Raw genomic sequence first — 17,832 nt, 5'->3', positions numbered from 1 at the left:
TCTCTTTATATGATAAGTTTTTTTTCTTGAAGGTGTTCGTGATCATGACATAAGTACGTGTGTACCAATCGGATTCATCCAAAAAAGTCGACCTAACCATCTCTGTCTATACTGGAAACCATCACACACCGAACCAGTAACAGAACAGAAGCCCACGGTGGTTTAAAAGCACTTTATTGTTCATGAAGGCTACTTTACGTACAAAAAAGGTGGCCTGCCAAAACCTTTTTAGTAGGAAACACAGAGCCACAAATTGACTGTTTTCTTGATACATTTTTTTAACAGTTCAAAGTATTACTACCACTAAGTACATGCTACTTCCACTTCAAAAAGGACCTGGAAAATGTGGTGCAGAGTAACTCCCCTTTGATTCATCTGCATCGTTTCATATTTGCTTGATTAGAGACATAAAACGGCCTCCACAGATGGGAACTGGAACATCAATACGAGGGTCGACCTCCCAAAAAGCTCCTTTAATACTCCGATCATCTCGGCTTCGCTGGCTGGCAACAAAGCAGAGGAATTAAACGCGTTTCGTTTACGTTGAGTTCAGCTTTTGTTTTGTTGATCTTGACAACTTGAACCAATTTGTCAGATGCTCTCACATGAACTGATAATTGAGTTGGAGCTCAGTTTCCATCTGCAGACCAAAAACAGTTCAAATGCACAAGTTGATGGGGATGATTGGACCAGCAGGGCACGCTGGGCTAGTGGCAACATCTGTCTCGTTAATGCAAAACTTTAGTAACGTCATCTCAGAGGTCACATGATTAAAGTTAAATAATGGCAGAAGAGTGGAGACCAATGGAAGTAGCGATTGTCACCGACAGACCAGTGGCTTATTGTGGTTTCATATGTTACTGTGTTCCTGCACTTGAACCCTTACTCTAACAAGAAACACTATCAACAAAAAAGATCAACTTTTTTTTTTTTTTACAAAAAAGAAAAATGCAATGATTACAATATAGGGACAGGGAAAAAAAAACAACAATTAAATAGCTACATATCATTAACAAATTAATTGTTCTTCAAAAAATACCTACGATTTTTTTCTCTGTACATTCGTTACGCACAGCGTAATGATGGTCTTATAGTTACCTATTATAAAAAAGTATTTTTTTATTAAGTGATTTTCCTACAGTGTGTAGGGAGTGTGTGCTGAAGCAAAAAGAACCTTCTACCTACAGGGTGGTAGTGAAATGATCACGAGAAAAATCATAGAAAAACAAAATCCACTGGACACCAAATCCTCTTGACCTCGTTTTTGTTGTTGTGTTTTCCAGCCTGTAGCTGGATCTTTCCAAACTGAATCAGGGTTCGAGGAGGGGAGGCATCGCTGCGAGACCTTCAGTGGTAGCTGAGGGTCTCCTGACTTGCAGGCCGGGCTTACAGAAGCTCAGCTCCTGAAGGCTCAGCCCCTACCCTGAACCTGCTGCCGAGTACCACCATCAAAACCCCTCTGACCCCCCCCCCCCCCCCGCCTCTCTCTCACTCACTCACTCACTCACTCACACACACATTTTCACACACACCTTTAGACTTATAGGGTACTTTCTGGATCTGATTCAAATGTATCTGCAGATTGTTTTTTTCCCATCAGTTCTGGTTCTGGGCTCTGAGAGCTGTGGAATGTGTGGACATTCTAGGACACGGACAACGTTTCATTCAGAGATCGCTAGTGTATGTAAACTAAACACTGAGACGAGATCATTCTGCTACAACCCCCATGCTCGCTCTCAATGTCCTCAGAAATGATTACTGTCGTATTATTGATTTATGGCCAAATATCTTAAGGAGAAGATAAAAACAAAGATGACACTAAGTGACTGGGCCGTGGGCAGGGTACTCGGGGACAGTTGATCCTGGCTGGTTATTAGCTCTGTCTGTTGCTAAGGAGATTAGTGAGTGTATACGAGTCTTGTACAAAGTTCCCTACAGGAGGAATGTATGCCATGGTGGGGGCAGGCTCTTAAACAAAGTTTACACTCATGATATCACACTGCAGCAGTCTAGCTTCACTGCAGCAACTACACAATGTTGCTGAGAAAACAAAGCATTGAAATACAAAAACATCTGGACACCAAGTCAGGTCACTAAATGGTTGAGAGTTGTGACACTGATTATGCCATAATTGAACAATTATTTTGCCATATTTTCCCCCAATTGTATTTTGAAAAATGTTCACTTTTTCATCACGAGCTCTCATCCTAAAATCAGACCTTGTTTTCCAAAAGAATCCCAGCAGTCCTACATCAGACTTGACTAGTACTTCTATACAAGTGGTGGTGTTAGAAAAAATACTGGAAAACAAGGACCTGCTGACTAGATAGTGCCGACTTGGTGTCTCAGCTCAGTCATGCTGGAGGTTGTAGCATCCTGTACCACTGATGGATCAACATCTTAAACCCTTTACATGCTGCAAATCCCCAAAACAGACTCAAACACAGACATCAGTAGCTATGCTGAGGTGGTTTAGCGAAGCGCAGCTCTCTCATGGTTAGACAGAGCCTGTCCGGAGGCTGTCCCACTCTAGATGTTTGTTACCATGCTGATATTAATGGAACACACAAATACAAAGTTGTAATAATTACAATAACAATAGTAATATGGAGTACAACTGACCCAGCAGTGAGTGTATACTGTCTACGTCTGTTACTGACAATGAAGAAAGTAACTACTAATGTTTGATTGAAAAGGCTAATAGTAGTTAAGGTTTGAAATGCTTAAAAACACTAATAGATACCAGCTATTAAAAAAACAAAAACAAAACAAAAACATGCATCTGTAAAAGCATTAGTTTACCCTTCAGACCTCTTAAAAATCTACCAAACCACAGTGTGTAGGAAGGAAGGGAGGGAGGGGGAGAGAGGGAGGATATAGGATGTACACCAAGATTCATCACTACACCCATGTTTACAAGACACAGGTGTGTTTGAAAAGATCTTCTCTCCTCTGTTCTGAATGCTGTTGTTTTTAACTGAACCACAAAGTAACATACAGCATCTGTCCGTTCATCAGGCAGAAGTTGATCAAAGTCTGACCTTCAACACACAACCGACTGCACACAACAGATCTAATCATTCCATTGCATCTTGTCAAATGAGTCCTTTGGCATGATTTGCACACGTAACCATGTTTTTGTTGAGGCATGGAAGTATCATTCTTGGCCTCTTCTTGAACAAAAGAAATGTGGGTGAAGCTGCTCACAATCCAGAGCTGCTGCGTCGAGCAAATTTAAGGCTTCAGGTTTGTATTCGTTCACATCGAAATGTCCGCATAACAAAACGGTGAACGGGGAAATTAAATCTGGCTTTTAGATCCTTCAAATTCCTGCTTGTACTTGTAACACTGGTTTCACACCAAAGTCAGCACTGTGGTTTCAAGAAGGTTTTTTTGGTAACATTCACCTAAGAGCATTTCACTGACTACCATTGTACAACAAAGGAAAGGAAGCCTGGGAATCCCAACTTGGGGAGTGAGCCGCAGCCATGTGATTGCTACTCCCTCAGGCCAGGGTTCTACAGCACAGAACTGTCTCTTTTCCATGTTCCCTGTTCCTTGGGAAATGGTAGAATGCTACCATGCAATGTGATGAACCATACTAAACTGCCTCTGGTCTAATTTCAAGCTTGCGTGATTAGCCACCGCCGCTAAAATGCACTCAAATGAACTGGGTAACCTGTCTTCACTGCAGCACCTGATGTGGTGTGAAACCATCCTAGGGTAAACTTGTGTGCGGCTGCGATTTCATCATTATTTTCAAAAGGTCTCAATTATTGTCGTAGGTTTTGTTTATTTGCTAGCTGCATGAATCAAGAACCATAAATCAAACAGATCTAGTAGCTGGACTTGTGGTATCCAGGGTCCATATGGTCATACTAGATGTCTACAGTTTTAACAGCTTCAACTCCAGCGGTGCTTTCTAGTTTCTTAGAGCTTTATAAACAGGTAGGAACAGGGCTTGTCTTTTGCAAGGATGAAATAATGCCAAGGCAGATTTTCAACAAGTTAACGGAAGACGTTAAAAGATCAGATCAGTAGGAGTCGGCTGAATCATAGTGTGTTCTTTGCAACATCATCCTTTACCCTCTACTGTAGTAGTGCAAATCAGACCAAGTCAGTCACTGGAGGTGGGAGTGGGGGTGGGTTATTAAATGATGGCTTTTAGTTGTTTTGTTTTGGAGGTGGGCGTAAACACATCAATGTCTGAGGTTTCTTTGGTAGCACAGTCTGGTGTTGTGTGATGATTTTCTCACTTCTATCTTTACTTCCAAATATTGGGCATCTCATAATGCAGACAACAAACACAAACTACTGTTAAAGAAAAGAAAATTAATAATTAAAACGCCGCCTTTCCTCTCTTTCTTTTATGTACATATAACTACAGACACTTGCTCAGCTCCAAGCTCGACGTGCAGGAGATGATGAAGAACAGGAAGGAGCAGCTCCATGCTCCAGTCAAGTCCCCAAAAAGTTGAAAGCTCACCACATTACCAACTCTTGTCTGGGCTTTAGCGTAGCAACAGGACAGACAGAGGAAAACAAAAACAACCCTTTTGTTATTGCTTGACTGCTCCTCTATCAGTGCATAGAGAGATGAGAGCAGGAGAGAAGGTTTCGGATGTTTGTAGCAGACCAGCAGGCAGGCGTTCCCTCTGGGATGCTGGTGTCAGAGCTGGGATTGACAGGGATAGCAGGGTTGGGGGAGGGGGGGGGGGGGGACATGGACAAATCCATCTTACGTCCCACCCTCTTCAAGAGACCACAGAGGGAGAGTGGTTGTGATTGCTCATGTGACTGTCGGGGGAGGAGTTTGGGCTGCTGCCGGATGATGAGGGGCTCCCCTTGTTTTTGATCTGCAGCCAGGTCTCGCCCAGCGCCTTGGCGAAGTGGTCATCCACCGATCCAGTGATGGACACTGAGTTGGTGGCAGCGGGCTCGGGCTCTTTGTAGTTCTTCCCCAGGCTGCGACGGAAATGCTCCTCGATCACCGGATCACAAGCTGTATTGGCTAGAGGGTAGACGAGACAAAAATGTTTGTAGGTCATAAAATGCAGTTGTTGTTTTTTTTGCTCTTAAATCCAATTTTAGCTTTCACTGTTAACCTCAATGAGATCATAGGGATTTCAGGATCATAAAAAGTAAAATCATCAACCCACAAAAACACAACTGACACAGAGAGAACAAATAAAGCAGACCTAACTGGACTTTCTAAGTTGAGATAAAAGATAAAAGTTACATCAGTGAGTGTGGATGTGGAGAGAGTGAGCTGCTGAGATTTCTCTGGAGGGAGATTTTCCTGCAGGGGAGGTTTCCCACAGTGCCAATGGATTTGTTTCTAAAATTATATCCACTTTCAGGAAATATAGCCCTGAGTATCCATTAGTGGTGATGATACGGATGGCCACAGTAAACTCACAGGTCAGTCTCTGATCTGTCACGGGTGTGTGTGAGTGAGTGAGTGAGTATGTGTGTGTGTGTGTGTACTCACTGTTGATCCTCCTGTAGTTGTTAGTGAGGCCTGAGCAGCCATTGTGAGACACTGGACAGTGAGACAGGTTGCAGTTGCGGTTATTTGCTGGAGCGCAAGTGATCACTGATGGACGATTCTAAAAGACAAAGACACACATTCAGAATGGGTGTAAACACTCTCTCACACAGCTGTAATTTTGTTTTTGAATTTATACAGTTTAAGCTGAATCCTTGAACCTATACGCATATCAGTCATCAGAGAAGCCGTTTCAGGTGGATTTCCGTTGGCAGGCTGTTTTTTTGGAACTCTTCAAACATATTTTAAATAATTTTTAACCACTGTGGATCATCCTGTTTTTTTTGTTGTCCACCAGTTCTGCTCTCTGTCCCTATCCACTGAGCTTGAGTGTGTGTAGAAGAAACTATTTGCAAGCACGTTTACAAGTACAGCAGTCCCTGTTGACACGGACTTCAGAAAGTATAAACAAGTGCGCTACGATTCTGTGGAGTCTGCAGCAGTATGTGTGTGTAGAGATCTGACTTGAGAGGAAGTGGGAAGCAGTAAAGACGAAAGACCAGGTCACTGGGGTCATAAAACATTCTCAGTTTACTAGCCAATAGAAATGTACACTTTGAACTATCAAACAAACTGATACTGAGTCAATGTCATTACCTGCTGGCGTTCCATGGCGCTGACCGTGTGTGGCACTGTGGCCATAGCTGCTGTTCCACTGCGTGCAGATTCCACCATGTTGGCTTTGGTGAGTGCCAGTGGCTGGTCCATGCCTGCTAAGCTGGCCAGGTGGTGACGGTGGTGGTGGGCGTGGCTGTACAGGTGGTTGCCATGCACTCCCAGAGTGCTGGGAACCACTACATGCTCAATTGGGCTCCGGCTCTGGTCTTTCGAGACAGGAGAGCTGCGGTAATCTCCATTAGGTTTCCTAGGAAACAGCAAGACCAAGGTAGATTTAGAGAGGAACATTAATTTTCATTCATGCTGGGAGTCTGGATTTTATGAGTGTGAAGTCTGTTTTATAAAACTAAGAACAGTGATGAACATATCGTGGAATATCCATCCCTCTGGAATATTTTTCAATTAAATTTAAGAGACATTACATAATATTTAATAAATTGATGTACAAAATTGTGAAATTTGGCCAGATAGATTATACATTCATCACAAATGCCAGAGTTGCAAAGACACTAAATGCTCATGTCTGGTTGAATACGTTAAGGCTCTTAATTTTTCCTGGGCAACCCAAGGTTTTATTAGAAAATGAATATTTCGAATATCACAAAGCTGTATATTTTTACCAACATGAAAACAATTCAAAAGTTAAATGAACTATAACAACTCTGAGGGTGAGTAATGAGGTCAATGCTGGCCGATGGAGGGGAGAGACAGAAAATGGAGGGAGAACAAAAAGAACAATGAGGAGATGAATAAAGAGGTAAAGGGGCTCCAAATGAGTGAATGCAATGAGGGAGAAAAAGAGGGAAGATAGACAAAAGGACGATTTCTAAATGGAGCTTTGTGCCACTGTACTCTGTAGGATCAGCATAGGCTATTAATACTACACACACACTTCTCAGCTCGCAGTACCTCTGTTAAGACTCGTTCTGCTATTAAATATAGAGGAAGAAAACACTGTTAGCTTTATCGAACATGGATCCACTCCAGGCTGGCTCCTGCTCACAGGGGCGTATGACCCCATGGGTCAACGCTCTGAAGTGATTTCCTCAATAGAGAAAAACTGCTTTATCTTTCTAGTGAGCCTGCTGTACACACTGCCTTCGGATAAAAACTCCTGCAGTACTACCATTGCAAAACATGGGCTCTTACCCAGAGTCTACAAAAATTTTTCAGCAGCACAACATGTTTTTTTTTGTTTTACAAGTTTTACATTACTGTAGACTTTTCTGTCATTGTTTTTTGTTTTTCATTTCTAATATACAACATCCAAACTGATTACAATCATAACCTTGAGTTGACTACTAAAAGTTTTGAAAAAGTGGATCGGCAACTTACTTACCATATAAACGAGAATTACTTCCACCACAAAGAAGTCTTTCAGTCCTCTCCAACCTGTGAGCTCATATTTTATTCATTGAAAAAGCTGCGATAAGCAACTAGAGTTTAACAAAAGTTAAGTCTAGTGCTCAGTTCTGATAATGACAGTGGTGGACCTGTAGTGAAGTGACTTGCCTAATACTACACACACACACACACACACACACACACACACACACACAAGCGCTTGCAGTTTAACAGGTACCAATTATTTTGTTCAGTGTGTCGAGTGTGTTCAACTGTGTATTACACCCTTCCTGCAGCTCAACTTCCCTCCTACAATATGAGGCCCAGTTAGAGGGAGCAAGAGTCACTGTACTCGCCTCGTGCTATCTCTGCTTTTCTTTCCCACAAGTACACACACACACACACACACACACACACACACACACACACACACACTCATAAAATAACACACAAGTGAAAATGAAGTTCTACACAAACATTGGTTGACAGCCCACAACATAAAATTCCCTCTTTATTCAGGCCTACACACACACACAGAATGGAGGGATTTTCCCGACCATGTTGTAAAGTTTGAATGTGTCAACAGAAGACACACAAAAGTGAAAATGCAGCAACAACCCCTCAAGGTTTGTTTGGATGCAAAACAAGTCCAAGTAAAATGGTTGTAGATCCATGTGACCAGGCAACCTGACTGCTGGGTTAAGCATCTGGAGCCCACAGCAACATCCAGCACAAATAAATAGCCCCCCCCCCCCCCCCCCCCCCGAACTAAGAGAAGAACAGAAAGAGCTGAGGAGAGGGGGGGGCTGCATGTGAATGGTCTAGGCCTCTACGATAAGAAAGAGTGAGGTCGGTAGTTTCCTTCGTTTGTGCCGAGCGCTTACATTAGCAAAGAGCCTCTTTTTTTCTGGCTTTGTCTTTCTTTTCTTTCACCACCGGCTGCAAACTTCCTGAGGGTTAAAGAGGGAGAGACTTGGCAGAGGTCCTATAAACCCTGGCTGATGGCTCACCAACAACCTTTCATGTTTTCCCAGTGCCATAAGTGTTCCCTCTTATTCTTTAGGCTAAATGCAGAGTTAATATAACAAGCAAATCTGATAATGTCCGAATATGTGCAGGTGATGTATTCTACATAAACAACAGCTACAAACCAAGCTGATGCTGAATAATTCTGTTATCTTCAAATACTTCATCAACAACTCCTCCTCCTAGCTACGAGGCAAACAGATAAAGCTGGCCACCTTCCTCCCTCACAGCAGCTGGGTCCTGAGTTAGCTTGTGGAAGTTGTTCCAAACTTTAGCCATTGCCAAAAGCAGGCATGCCCATATCCTCACACAAGAGGGGCTATTGCAGAAGCCAGAGAAGGGGATCAACAAATGGGACCAATGAATGGCGTGGCTGTCAAATCCTATGCCGCCCCCGCCTTACCCTCGCCTGATTGCCCACCAAACCCCAGACCTTATTTCATGCCAGGGATCAGGCATTCAACACCCACCCAGTGCCTTTGTCTCTCTTACTCACCTTTCAATTATCATTAGGATTGCAGTTGGGAAATGAGGGAAAGGATTGAAAGGTCAGACAGTGAGGGATTCAGCATGAGACATGAGCATGGGTGGCGGTGGTGGTGGTGAGGCGAGAGAGGGTCGCCAGGTCAGGGGCTAGGGTGGAGTACATGCTAAAAGTGATGATACACTGAACATAAGGAAAATGTGTGAGGTGTAGAAATTAGGGGAAAAGGTGTTAAGGTTGCAACCTGGAGTATTTTCACATTCAAAGCTCACAATCTACTTTGAATCAAACAATACATGAACTGCAGGAGTGCATAGGGGTGTACTGGGGGCACTGGGTTTAATTATTCTAGCAATTTAAGAAAAAGTATTTAACTACAAAAAGACCAAGCAGGTTGATACTGCCTTCGTTTTCACAAGACGCTTCTCATTTATGTTTAGATTTCAACGCAAAATATTAGGGATACATTGATATATTGGCAGAATATTGGTATTGGAAAAAACAAAAAATCAGCATCAGCTATTGGCCAAATTACTAGCTCACAGGCCGAGATGACAGCTGCTCTGACAGATGTTGACAAATGTGACCAAAAACATGACTTCTTGGGAGTTGAGTAATTACAAAATTAAACTCTTTACATCCTAAAAGAGGTCAAACTGAATGAATGTTACTGAGTCTTTATAATTTGCAGGTCACATCAATATGTTTGAATTGAAGCCTGATGATGTGGGAAAGGTTTTATATTATTATTATTTTATATTATAGACTTGTTGACATGAGAACAATGTGACATCAGAATGAAGATGAAATATGGAGCAGAAATGGATGCGATTCTATTTTATAACACTCTGGGTTATGTACGGCCTGGCATTAGTGGTAGTCACAGTGGTAGGCGCTCCCTTAATTAAGTCCAACCCTCAATACATGAATGACATAGTCGTATATCTTGAACAATATAACACCACACTGATCTGTCATTTAAAGCCTTTTCCATAAGCCTACACAGGACACCCAGTCTTCAAGTCAACCTCAAGTTAGATCCTGACGGCGAACATGTGTTTAAAGACTGCTCTGAGATTGTATTCTTCCTCAACATGAAACTATAATTTTGTACAATGAAAAACTAAATAAAACAAATATGGAGGATGAATAGAAAATATGATTTAGTTTGCCAACAACAATACCATAAAGTTGGAGACATTTAGTTACAATTGTGTCTTGTGAGTAGGGTTGGGAGGACAAATACATAGACCAAATTTTGACTCCAAAAACTCAAGGGAAGTAGTTTGTGGTGTCTCCAGATGTCCATGCAAACATTTTTTTTGAGGAACAGCCTTAAAAACACTTGTGCAAATACATAATAACTTTTTGTTGGCTGATGGATGATGGTTGGAAATTTTAATCACTACAAATCAAACAATAAAAACAAGTAGAAAGAAGAAGAACCAGGGTGTAGATAAATGCTAAAAAAAGACAAAAGCCAAGGGGGATGATGAATACTCAACCACAGGCTGCAACCATGCTGAAGCTCTATACAAACCCACAAATATCTGGTATACATCAAATTATCGTCATCCCAACCAACATCGACTCCAAAACATGACCACAAAAAGCAGAGTGAAGTTGCGTTCTGTCACGTTGTCATATTATGTTTTATTTCTACATCAAGCCTCACATATTACTGCACCTTCTTTGCAGATTTTCACTCATGCAGCAGAAATACTAATCGAAATCAAGAAAATATTTAGTTTACTTACTGTAGAGAAAGAAAATCCTTTATTATCAAAGGTCTGACAGATATGAGTACAGCGACAACAAGAAGGTATAGAAAAGAACACGTGACTATACACACAAACAGACAAGAGCCCCTTATGCTCACTCTCATGATACTCGCACACAGTATCAATAGCCTAATGTAAAACTGAGGGTAACCATGATTTTGCCTTGATATGGCAGGAATATTGTGCTGGTATTGCGCTCCAGAGCATCTGGAAAAGGAAAAAGAACATTTGCTTCAAGTAACACTGTCTCCCATGACTCGTACATCCCAAATACTTCAGATTTTAGGAGATTTTGACCTAGTATGTGTGTTACCGGTTAATTTTTCACAGTTTTGACAAATTCCTAACTTCAAAGTCTACAAACTTTGACTGAAAAATTTAACAGCTAAGCAGAGGGACTTTTATTTTGGAAGATCTACAACTGCAGAGAGGCAGGCAGGCAGGCAAGCAGGCAGCAGCAAGATTACTGCCTGCAGGCACCCATGGACAGGATAAGGCTTCTTTGTTTGAGACTCCTCCTCCTCCTCCTCCTCAGAGAGAAGGAGCCCACTCACTACACACAGATGATCACAAATGAGCAAGAACACACGCATGTATGGAGAGCACAAGCAGCAAGTTCATTCCTGCACAAACACATGCAGACTTGGTAGAAATACATAAATCGTCTTCACTGTTGAGACATTGTTTCCAAACCTGTTTCTGTGCTGCTGTTTTAGTTGAATTAAATTGTCAACTTCTCTGAGAACATGGGAAACCCCTTTAATATTCCAAATATAAAAACTCACACACCAGGCAAGTCACAGGTCCACACATTTGGCATTTATGATGACTGATTCCAGTGACATGGGATCTCACAGAAAGTCAAACCTTACTGCAGAAGAACAGACAAACATGGAGGAGAAATATTGCCGTCAGCTGGTCGCACACTTGTATACACCTGGTTAGTTTTTTGGTAAGCCTGCTCTTGTTGATTTCTACTCAACATTTCATTGCTCTTCCTTTCACACAAGAGAATTTAAAGTTAGAAATATCTAACATGACTATTAGAAATCGAGAAGACTCTGATTTGTGTCTGTAAACCACTAGGGCATAATTTGGGCAGATAATTAGTCCAGACCAGCCATGAACAGCCCAGAGATTGTTGGAAGGAGCGAATCTGATCCAAAATATGCCAATTATCCTCCTGTGTGGGATTCCACTTAGCTGGTTACCACCTGGAATAAAACTGACTGACTTCCAGTGTGGGGCTGGCATCACACACCTTAAGAAAACACATCCAGAAACTAAATAAAAAAGCTATTGAAAAGGAGATCAAAACACTTATGATGCTATATGTACAATACTGTGTATTTGCACTGCTTAAAATTAGTTTGTTCAAAGTCTTTTTTTTCTCTCATCCCTCTTGCCTTCTACTTGTTGAGACTGGACAATAAAGGAAAGCTGACCTTCCCTCTTTATGCTCCCACCCCGAGTCTGAGGTGTCAGGTGTCCTTCTGTGTCCATACTGACTGAAAATATATGACTGAGCTTTGCACAGCAGCCCATGTCAGCACACAAGAAAATCGCAATTCAAGCAGAAATGTTAAATACGTTTTTAAAAAAAAGGGATGAACACAATAGCCTCCAAACATTGAGAAGAACAACCAGTGGTGACAAAAAACAAACAAAAACATGCACCATAAACCGAAGCTACCAGCAATTCAACAGCTACAACAATGTCAGATTACCATCACTGGATATGTGCACTGTGCATTTATATTCATGTGTGGTGAGGGGTTGCAGGGGTTAATTTTCTGGCATTCTCTTCTCGAGTCCATCATTTTCACATTAAATGTAATCACTCTTCCTACAATACACAGACAAATTAGTTTAATGAAGCCTACAACTTACACCTTAAAGACAAGTTGACAGTCGAATGCTTAAGCTGAATTTTTTTTCAATGACAATCAATCGCTCTCCACTTAAGTGTAATGACTGTTCTTTGGAAAGGCACAACAGTTTAAATGACCTGTACACTTGTGAAATGCGGATTCTGACTGCAGGTTTCAACAGGCCACTTAGCAGTCACCTCTGCCAAGAGAAAAATATCCTCAGAGAACCACAAATTAAATTAACTCAAAGATGCATTCAGTTGACCTCCTTATGTAAAAGTATAGATTAAATGGCAACCAAAAATGCTTTACTTGTGTGTAAGAATTGTGTTAATTCAACTTCACTAGTTTTAATTCAGATCAGTGATTCTCTACTGTGTCTTCTATGCTGTTATTTACATTGAGAGCTCTCTGTGAGGAGTTACCGCCAGATATAGAGCAGAGCGGAAACAGTTGAAGTGAGAATAGTTAATCATGTCGACAACTTGTTACATTTCTGTGTGTGCGATAAGCGCGTGACAACTCCAAGTGTTAATCTGTCTAAAAACAAAAATGGACAGACTCTGACCCCGAATGCCTGGACTAGAGCAGAAGATATCTAGAAAAACTGAATCCAAAATCCAGACGTGATGACCAGAGGGGAAAGTAGAAGTTATGTGGCAGTGACCTCACCTCAATGAACTCTGGTCAAGTATTTGAGGAAAGCGCCATCACAGTTCCATTCAGTTGCTACTGGTAAAATGTGACTAATATTCCTGACATCAAAGTACTGTGTTAAGTGTGCAGTAACACACCAAGTTTTGGGGAAATATGCTAATTTGCCCCCAGAGGCAAACAAGATGGATAGCCTTCTCTCCTCTGTGCTATGATAGTTAGTTTAGTTCAATGAATGGTAGTAGGAGGGAAGTGTTAGCATACCCCATCAAAAGTTAATCATCAAAAAGTTTAACAAGCCCTAAATCCAACTTCATGTTTCAGCATGCCGACTACCAATTTACTTTTTTAGGTGATTACATTTTCAGCACCTTTATTTTAATTACAACTTTGAAGTCACTTGATTGAAGATTAAATGAAGGGATTATGGCTTAGCTCGGGTTACTTGTAGGTAATAATCACGGTACAATGAGCAGTTAGAAACGGGTTCTGTGAAACTAAAAGTTTAAGACCTCTCAGTCTGCACAAAATGGTTGCATTAGAAGTTCAGAAAATAAGTTGCGACACCAACTGAAAGCTGATAAGACAATAAGTCCCACTGTACATTGACAGACTGACTAACAAAATAAAGTACCATTTGTGACACATTTTCTTATCAATGCATGCAGATGTAAACCACATGATATAAAAGATATGCTGACAGAGGAAAAAAAAACAACAACAGACAACTGAATAATAAAGTGGGAAGTAGGATTTACTGCCTGAAAAGTATGTTAATTCTCCCACCACTGACATAGCCAAAACAGCAAATGAGATGACTCGGCACAAATGTCAAGTCGCACAAGCTAATCCTTTGTTATGTGAGCGCGGTCACAAGATGAAGGAAGAAAAGACCCTTTTCCCATGCGCCACTAGAGCAGCTTGACTCCCCTGTCACAGATTCCTACCTGTAACACAATCTACAGGAACACAGCCCAGCCCTGTCACTCACACACACAGACACACACACAAGTACACGACTTTGGTAATTACTTCACTCTTGTCTATTGTGTAGACTCATCAAGTAAGAGCCCTCAATACTCATTCTGGGAAAAAAAAAACCCATTTTGTTATCAGCTGATCTTTATGCAGCTCAGTGTGTTCCAAACGATTATCAGTGTAGCTTTGAGGATGCAATGGGGCAACGCAAGTGTAAGGTATTTCACAGTATAGTTTCAACAATTTAAAGATATAGATCCATGGACTTCATTTTTTTTATACTTGTTCCTGCCTTTACTGAATCTATGACTGTTCCTGCTCCCAGCTTCAATTATCAATTACTTCTGGATACCTCCTGTATTTCCTTCGACGGGATAAGAAATAGCATGTATGAAAAACTGCATAAGCTTTTCCCAACACTTCCCTGGCATTTCTGCAATAAATAGCAATGGCAGAAGTCCCATGACTCACTCAGTTGAATTGAGAAAGCCTGCAAGAGCTGTGACTCAACTGACACTGGCCCCATCAGTCCTTCACTACCAGCTCCAGAATCTCTGGAATCTCTGGAAGTTAGGATCTGGGATATGTGAGTAATCTTTCTGTTGTGCAGTCGCCGTTTCCACAATTCCAGACATCTGTGGCTATATGCAGAACACCCCGGAGCCATCTAAACCTAGTGAAGCATGCTACAGTCCAAACTGGGACTTCTGAGAAAGCCTGTCAGTGCACAACTAAGAGAGAAGCCTGCAAACACAAGGCCAAGTACAGCAGAAGATTGCTCTTAAAAACTGAGTGTTTAATCAAGAAAAGAACTTGCAATGGTCTTCATTACGGAGGTTTTAAGAATGTGTACAAGTGCCTAATCTCTCAGGAAACTAAAAAAATTAGTGTGTCTTCGTCTGTGTACTCACAGCTGTGCAGCGAAGAGTCGGCTCATCTTTGCCACATGCTCATTGTCGTCCATGTCACTGTCCCCCTGGTCCCCACTCAGCTTCCTCTTGGTGGGGCTGATTGGAGGAGGACCTGTCCTGTGGCTGGAGATAGAGGAAGAGGAGGAGGATGATGACGAGGAGGATGAGGAAGACGAGGATAAGGACAGGGACTGGAGTCTGGGGTCTCCCCTCAAAGCTGCTTCCCCTAAGGAAGGAAGGAAGAGAGAGAGAGAGAGAGAGAGATAGGAGGGTCAATAAGGCTGAATACTGAATATCATTTTTTAAGTTGATTTGACGTTTACAATCTGACACAAAACAACGTTTTCAGACAAAATCGAAAAAACAGATTAAGTATGACATTTGACGCAATCGGCATCAATTATAATTTTCAGAACTTACACTCATTTAATTGTAGAAATGTGGCATTTAGTTACAATGATATTTTCTAGTAGAAGGCAACTGTTTTATTGCCACTTAAAGCAAGCTCACCACAAAAGCTACTTTATGACAGTGACTGTAGTGTAAAGGGAGTATTTCAGCTCAATTTTTGGATTTTGTTGACTTATACAGTTTGCTGAAAGAGGCACAACCCTCTGGCATGAGCAGAGGAGTATCTGGTGAAGAAATGTTTTGGAAGAAATAGTTGTGGATGGATTATGCATACGTGTGTGTGGTGGTGTGAACTATTTCTCTCTCTTGACTCTTTTCCAGTCTTGTCCTGGTACAGAAGGCCTACAGAGTATTCAGTGAGTGGGAGTGAGAGCAGAAGAGAATCAGGAAAACTACCACTGGCTCTGTCTCAGCACGGGGACTTTCCACTGCTTCAAATTCATGCATCTGTCCGACCTCTCCCCAAACAAAACATAACGACCAACACTCAAAAATCATATTTCAGTTCACAGCTTTCTCTATAACTACTCCCACAGGAGACAAAAAAAGAACTAGCTAACACAAGACTCAAATTCCCTGTAATGTAATACCAACTGATCAGATCATTTTTAAATGACAAACCACACAAACTTCAGAGTCTTCCTGCATTTAATCTAAATTAATGTTATGGGATCAAATGACAATTGGTGCACAGTAGCAGCACAGTAGAGATGAAATCATTACTGTTTGGTTTTAGTTCCATGATTCAAAGTTAATGACTCAGAATTTAAACAAGATGTTAAAATAATCCAAAAGCACAAAGCTGTGATAGATCTGCAACACATGGTTGATTTTATATTTATACACAAACACACACACACACACACACACACACACACACGTATATATATTTTTTTAAATCAGCACTGGGGTTTTATCAGCACAATTAACGATAACAACATTAGATATCTGGGTTAAAATTGGATTTCAAATACAATCATCTATGTAGTACTCTACATATTTGGGCTGTCCTCAAGAAGAAGTTCACAAAGAAGAAACTGTTAGTGATCCAGTATAATGCCACAGTCCTGCAAGAAATCCATCTTTCATGCGGATTACAAGATTCAGTTCTTAATCTATTTGACAGGTGTTGGTATAATGTAATGGTTATTTTAGAGGCTTTAATTTGTACTGCTGAACTGTACTGGGTTATACTGAGAGGTACTCCTAATACTTTTCCGTCCCGTGTATATTTAGCCGTAGCATGGCCTCCTAACACACAGCAGCACTTACCCACCCCTTACTCCCTCTCTCTCTTTCTCTCTGGCATGATCGCCCCACTGTGTTCCTTGGCAACAAGAATGACATCATTATTTTTGGCACCACAGATGGATAGCAATAAAAAAGGGAGACCATGACACCAGACAGTCTAGTCAGGATCAAGGATAGATAGTAGCTTATCAGAGGTTCAACAAGGAGTAAATCTGTGAGTGTTTCCCCTGCAAACACATAAGACATTTGACCGTGTGGAGTCAAATGTTATTGATATAACTGCTACACCATAGTGAGACTGATGAAATCCTGATGAAATAGAAAAACAGAGGTTGGAAAGTCCTCAAAGAATGAAAAAAAAAAAGACTCTCCATTCACAAGACAAGCTAAGCTACAAAAAGTAGTTTTAGACGAGGCAGAACTGCTGTAAATGCAATAAACATGCACCACCCATTATAACTGGTCAGTACGTGAACAAATATGACAATATCCGTTTTTGCTTTATTTGTTTTTTTTAACTTGAACTGACAGGCATTCAGTGGAGGACAGGTTGTTACACTTCAGTAAAGTTCCAGTCTGTCCTCTCCCCTCTCGATTCTCAATTCATTAGGTCCACATGATCAAAGCCTATTTCTCTTGACAGAACTTCAAACACTTTGGATTCAGGATGAGATTAGATTACAAACGGAGCTGACCTCTCTCTCTCTCTCTCTTTCCCCTCTAGATACTTGAGATGAGCCCAGGCTTGCCCACTCCTCTCAAAAGCAGCAATGTGATTATTTTTGGACAAGTTTCTTAGTAACCGGAACTTGGTCCTATGGCGTTGCCTTAATTTTTTAAATCCACATCAGTATTTTACACAGGAGATTTTTGTCTTTGGGAGGTTAACTTTAAACCGGATGTCAGATTGGTTTGATCTCTGGCAGGGAGAGGAAAGACAAGCAGGACAGACCAA

At 41.3% G+C, this 17,832-nt stretch overlaps 1 protein-coding gene across 4 annotated transcripts in view; it reads right to left on the bottom strand.

Moving 5' to 3' along the window:
* Nucleotides 1–100: 100 nt before the first annotated feature.
* Nucleotides 101–17,832, bottom strand: part of vgll4b (vestigial-like family member 4b) — a 39,995-nt gene continuing 22,263 nt past the window's right edge. For 3 of the 4 annotated variants that reach the window (XM_086199732.1, XM_086199730.1, XM_086199729.1), the window contains 4 exons: nt 15,216–15,441; nt 6,146–6,413; nt 5,492–5,609; nt 101–5,011 (listed from right to left, as the gene is read on the bottom strand). In XM_086199732.1, the coding sequence (XP_086055858.1) occupies nt 4,755–5,011; nt 5,492–5,609; nt 6,146–6,413; nt 15,216–15,441 (869 nt within the window). In that variant the 3' untranslated portion in view covers nt 101–4,754. The remainder of the gene's footprint in view (nt 5,012–5,491; nt 5,610–6,145; nt 6,414–15,215; nt 15,442–17,832) is intronic. The other variant, XM_086199733.1, reaches the window with a different exon arrangement.

The sequence above is a fragment of the Aulostomus chinensis genome, chromosome 3 (assembly GCF_037954235.1).
Source record: "Aulostomus chinensis isolate RoL2024-O1b breed Wild chromosome 3, RoL_Achi_v1.0, whole genome shotgun sequence".
NCBI lineage: Eukaryota > Metazoa > Chordata > Actinopteri > Syngnathiformes > Aulostomidae > Aulostomus > Aulostomus chinensis.
The sequence above is the reverse complement of the archived record's forward strand: the minus strand, read 5'-3'. Positions and strand labels throughout refer to the sequence as shown.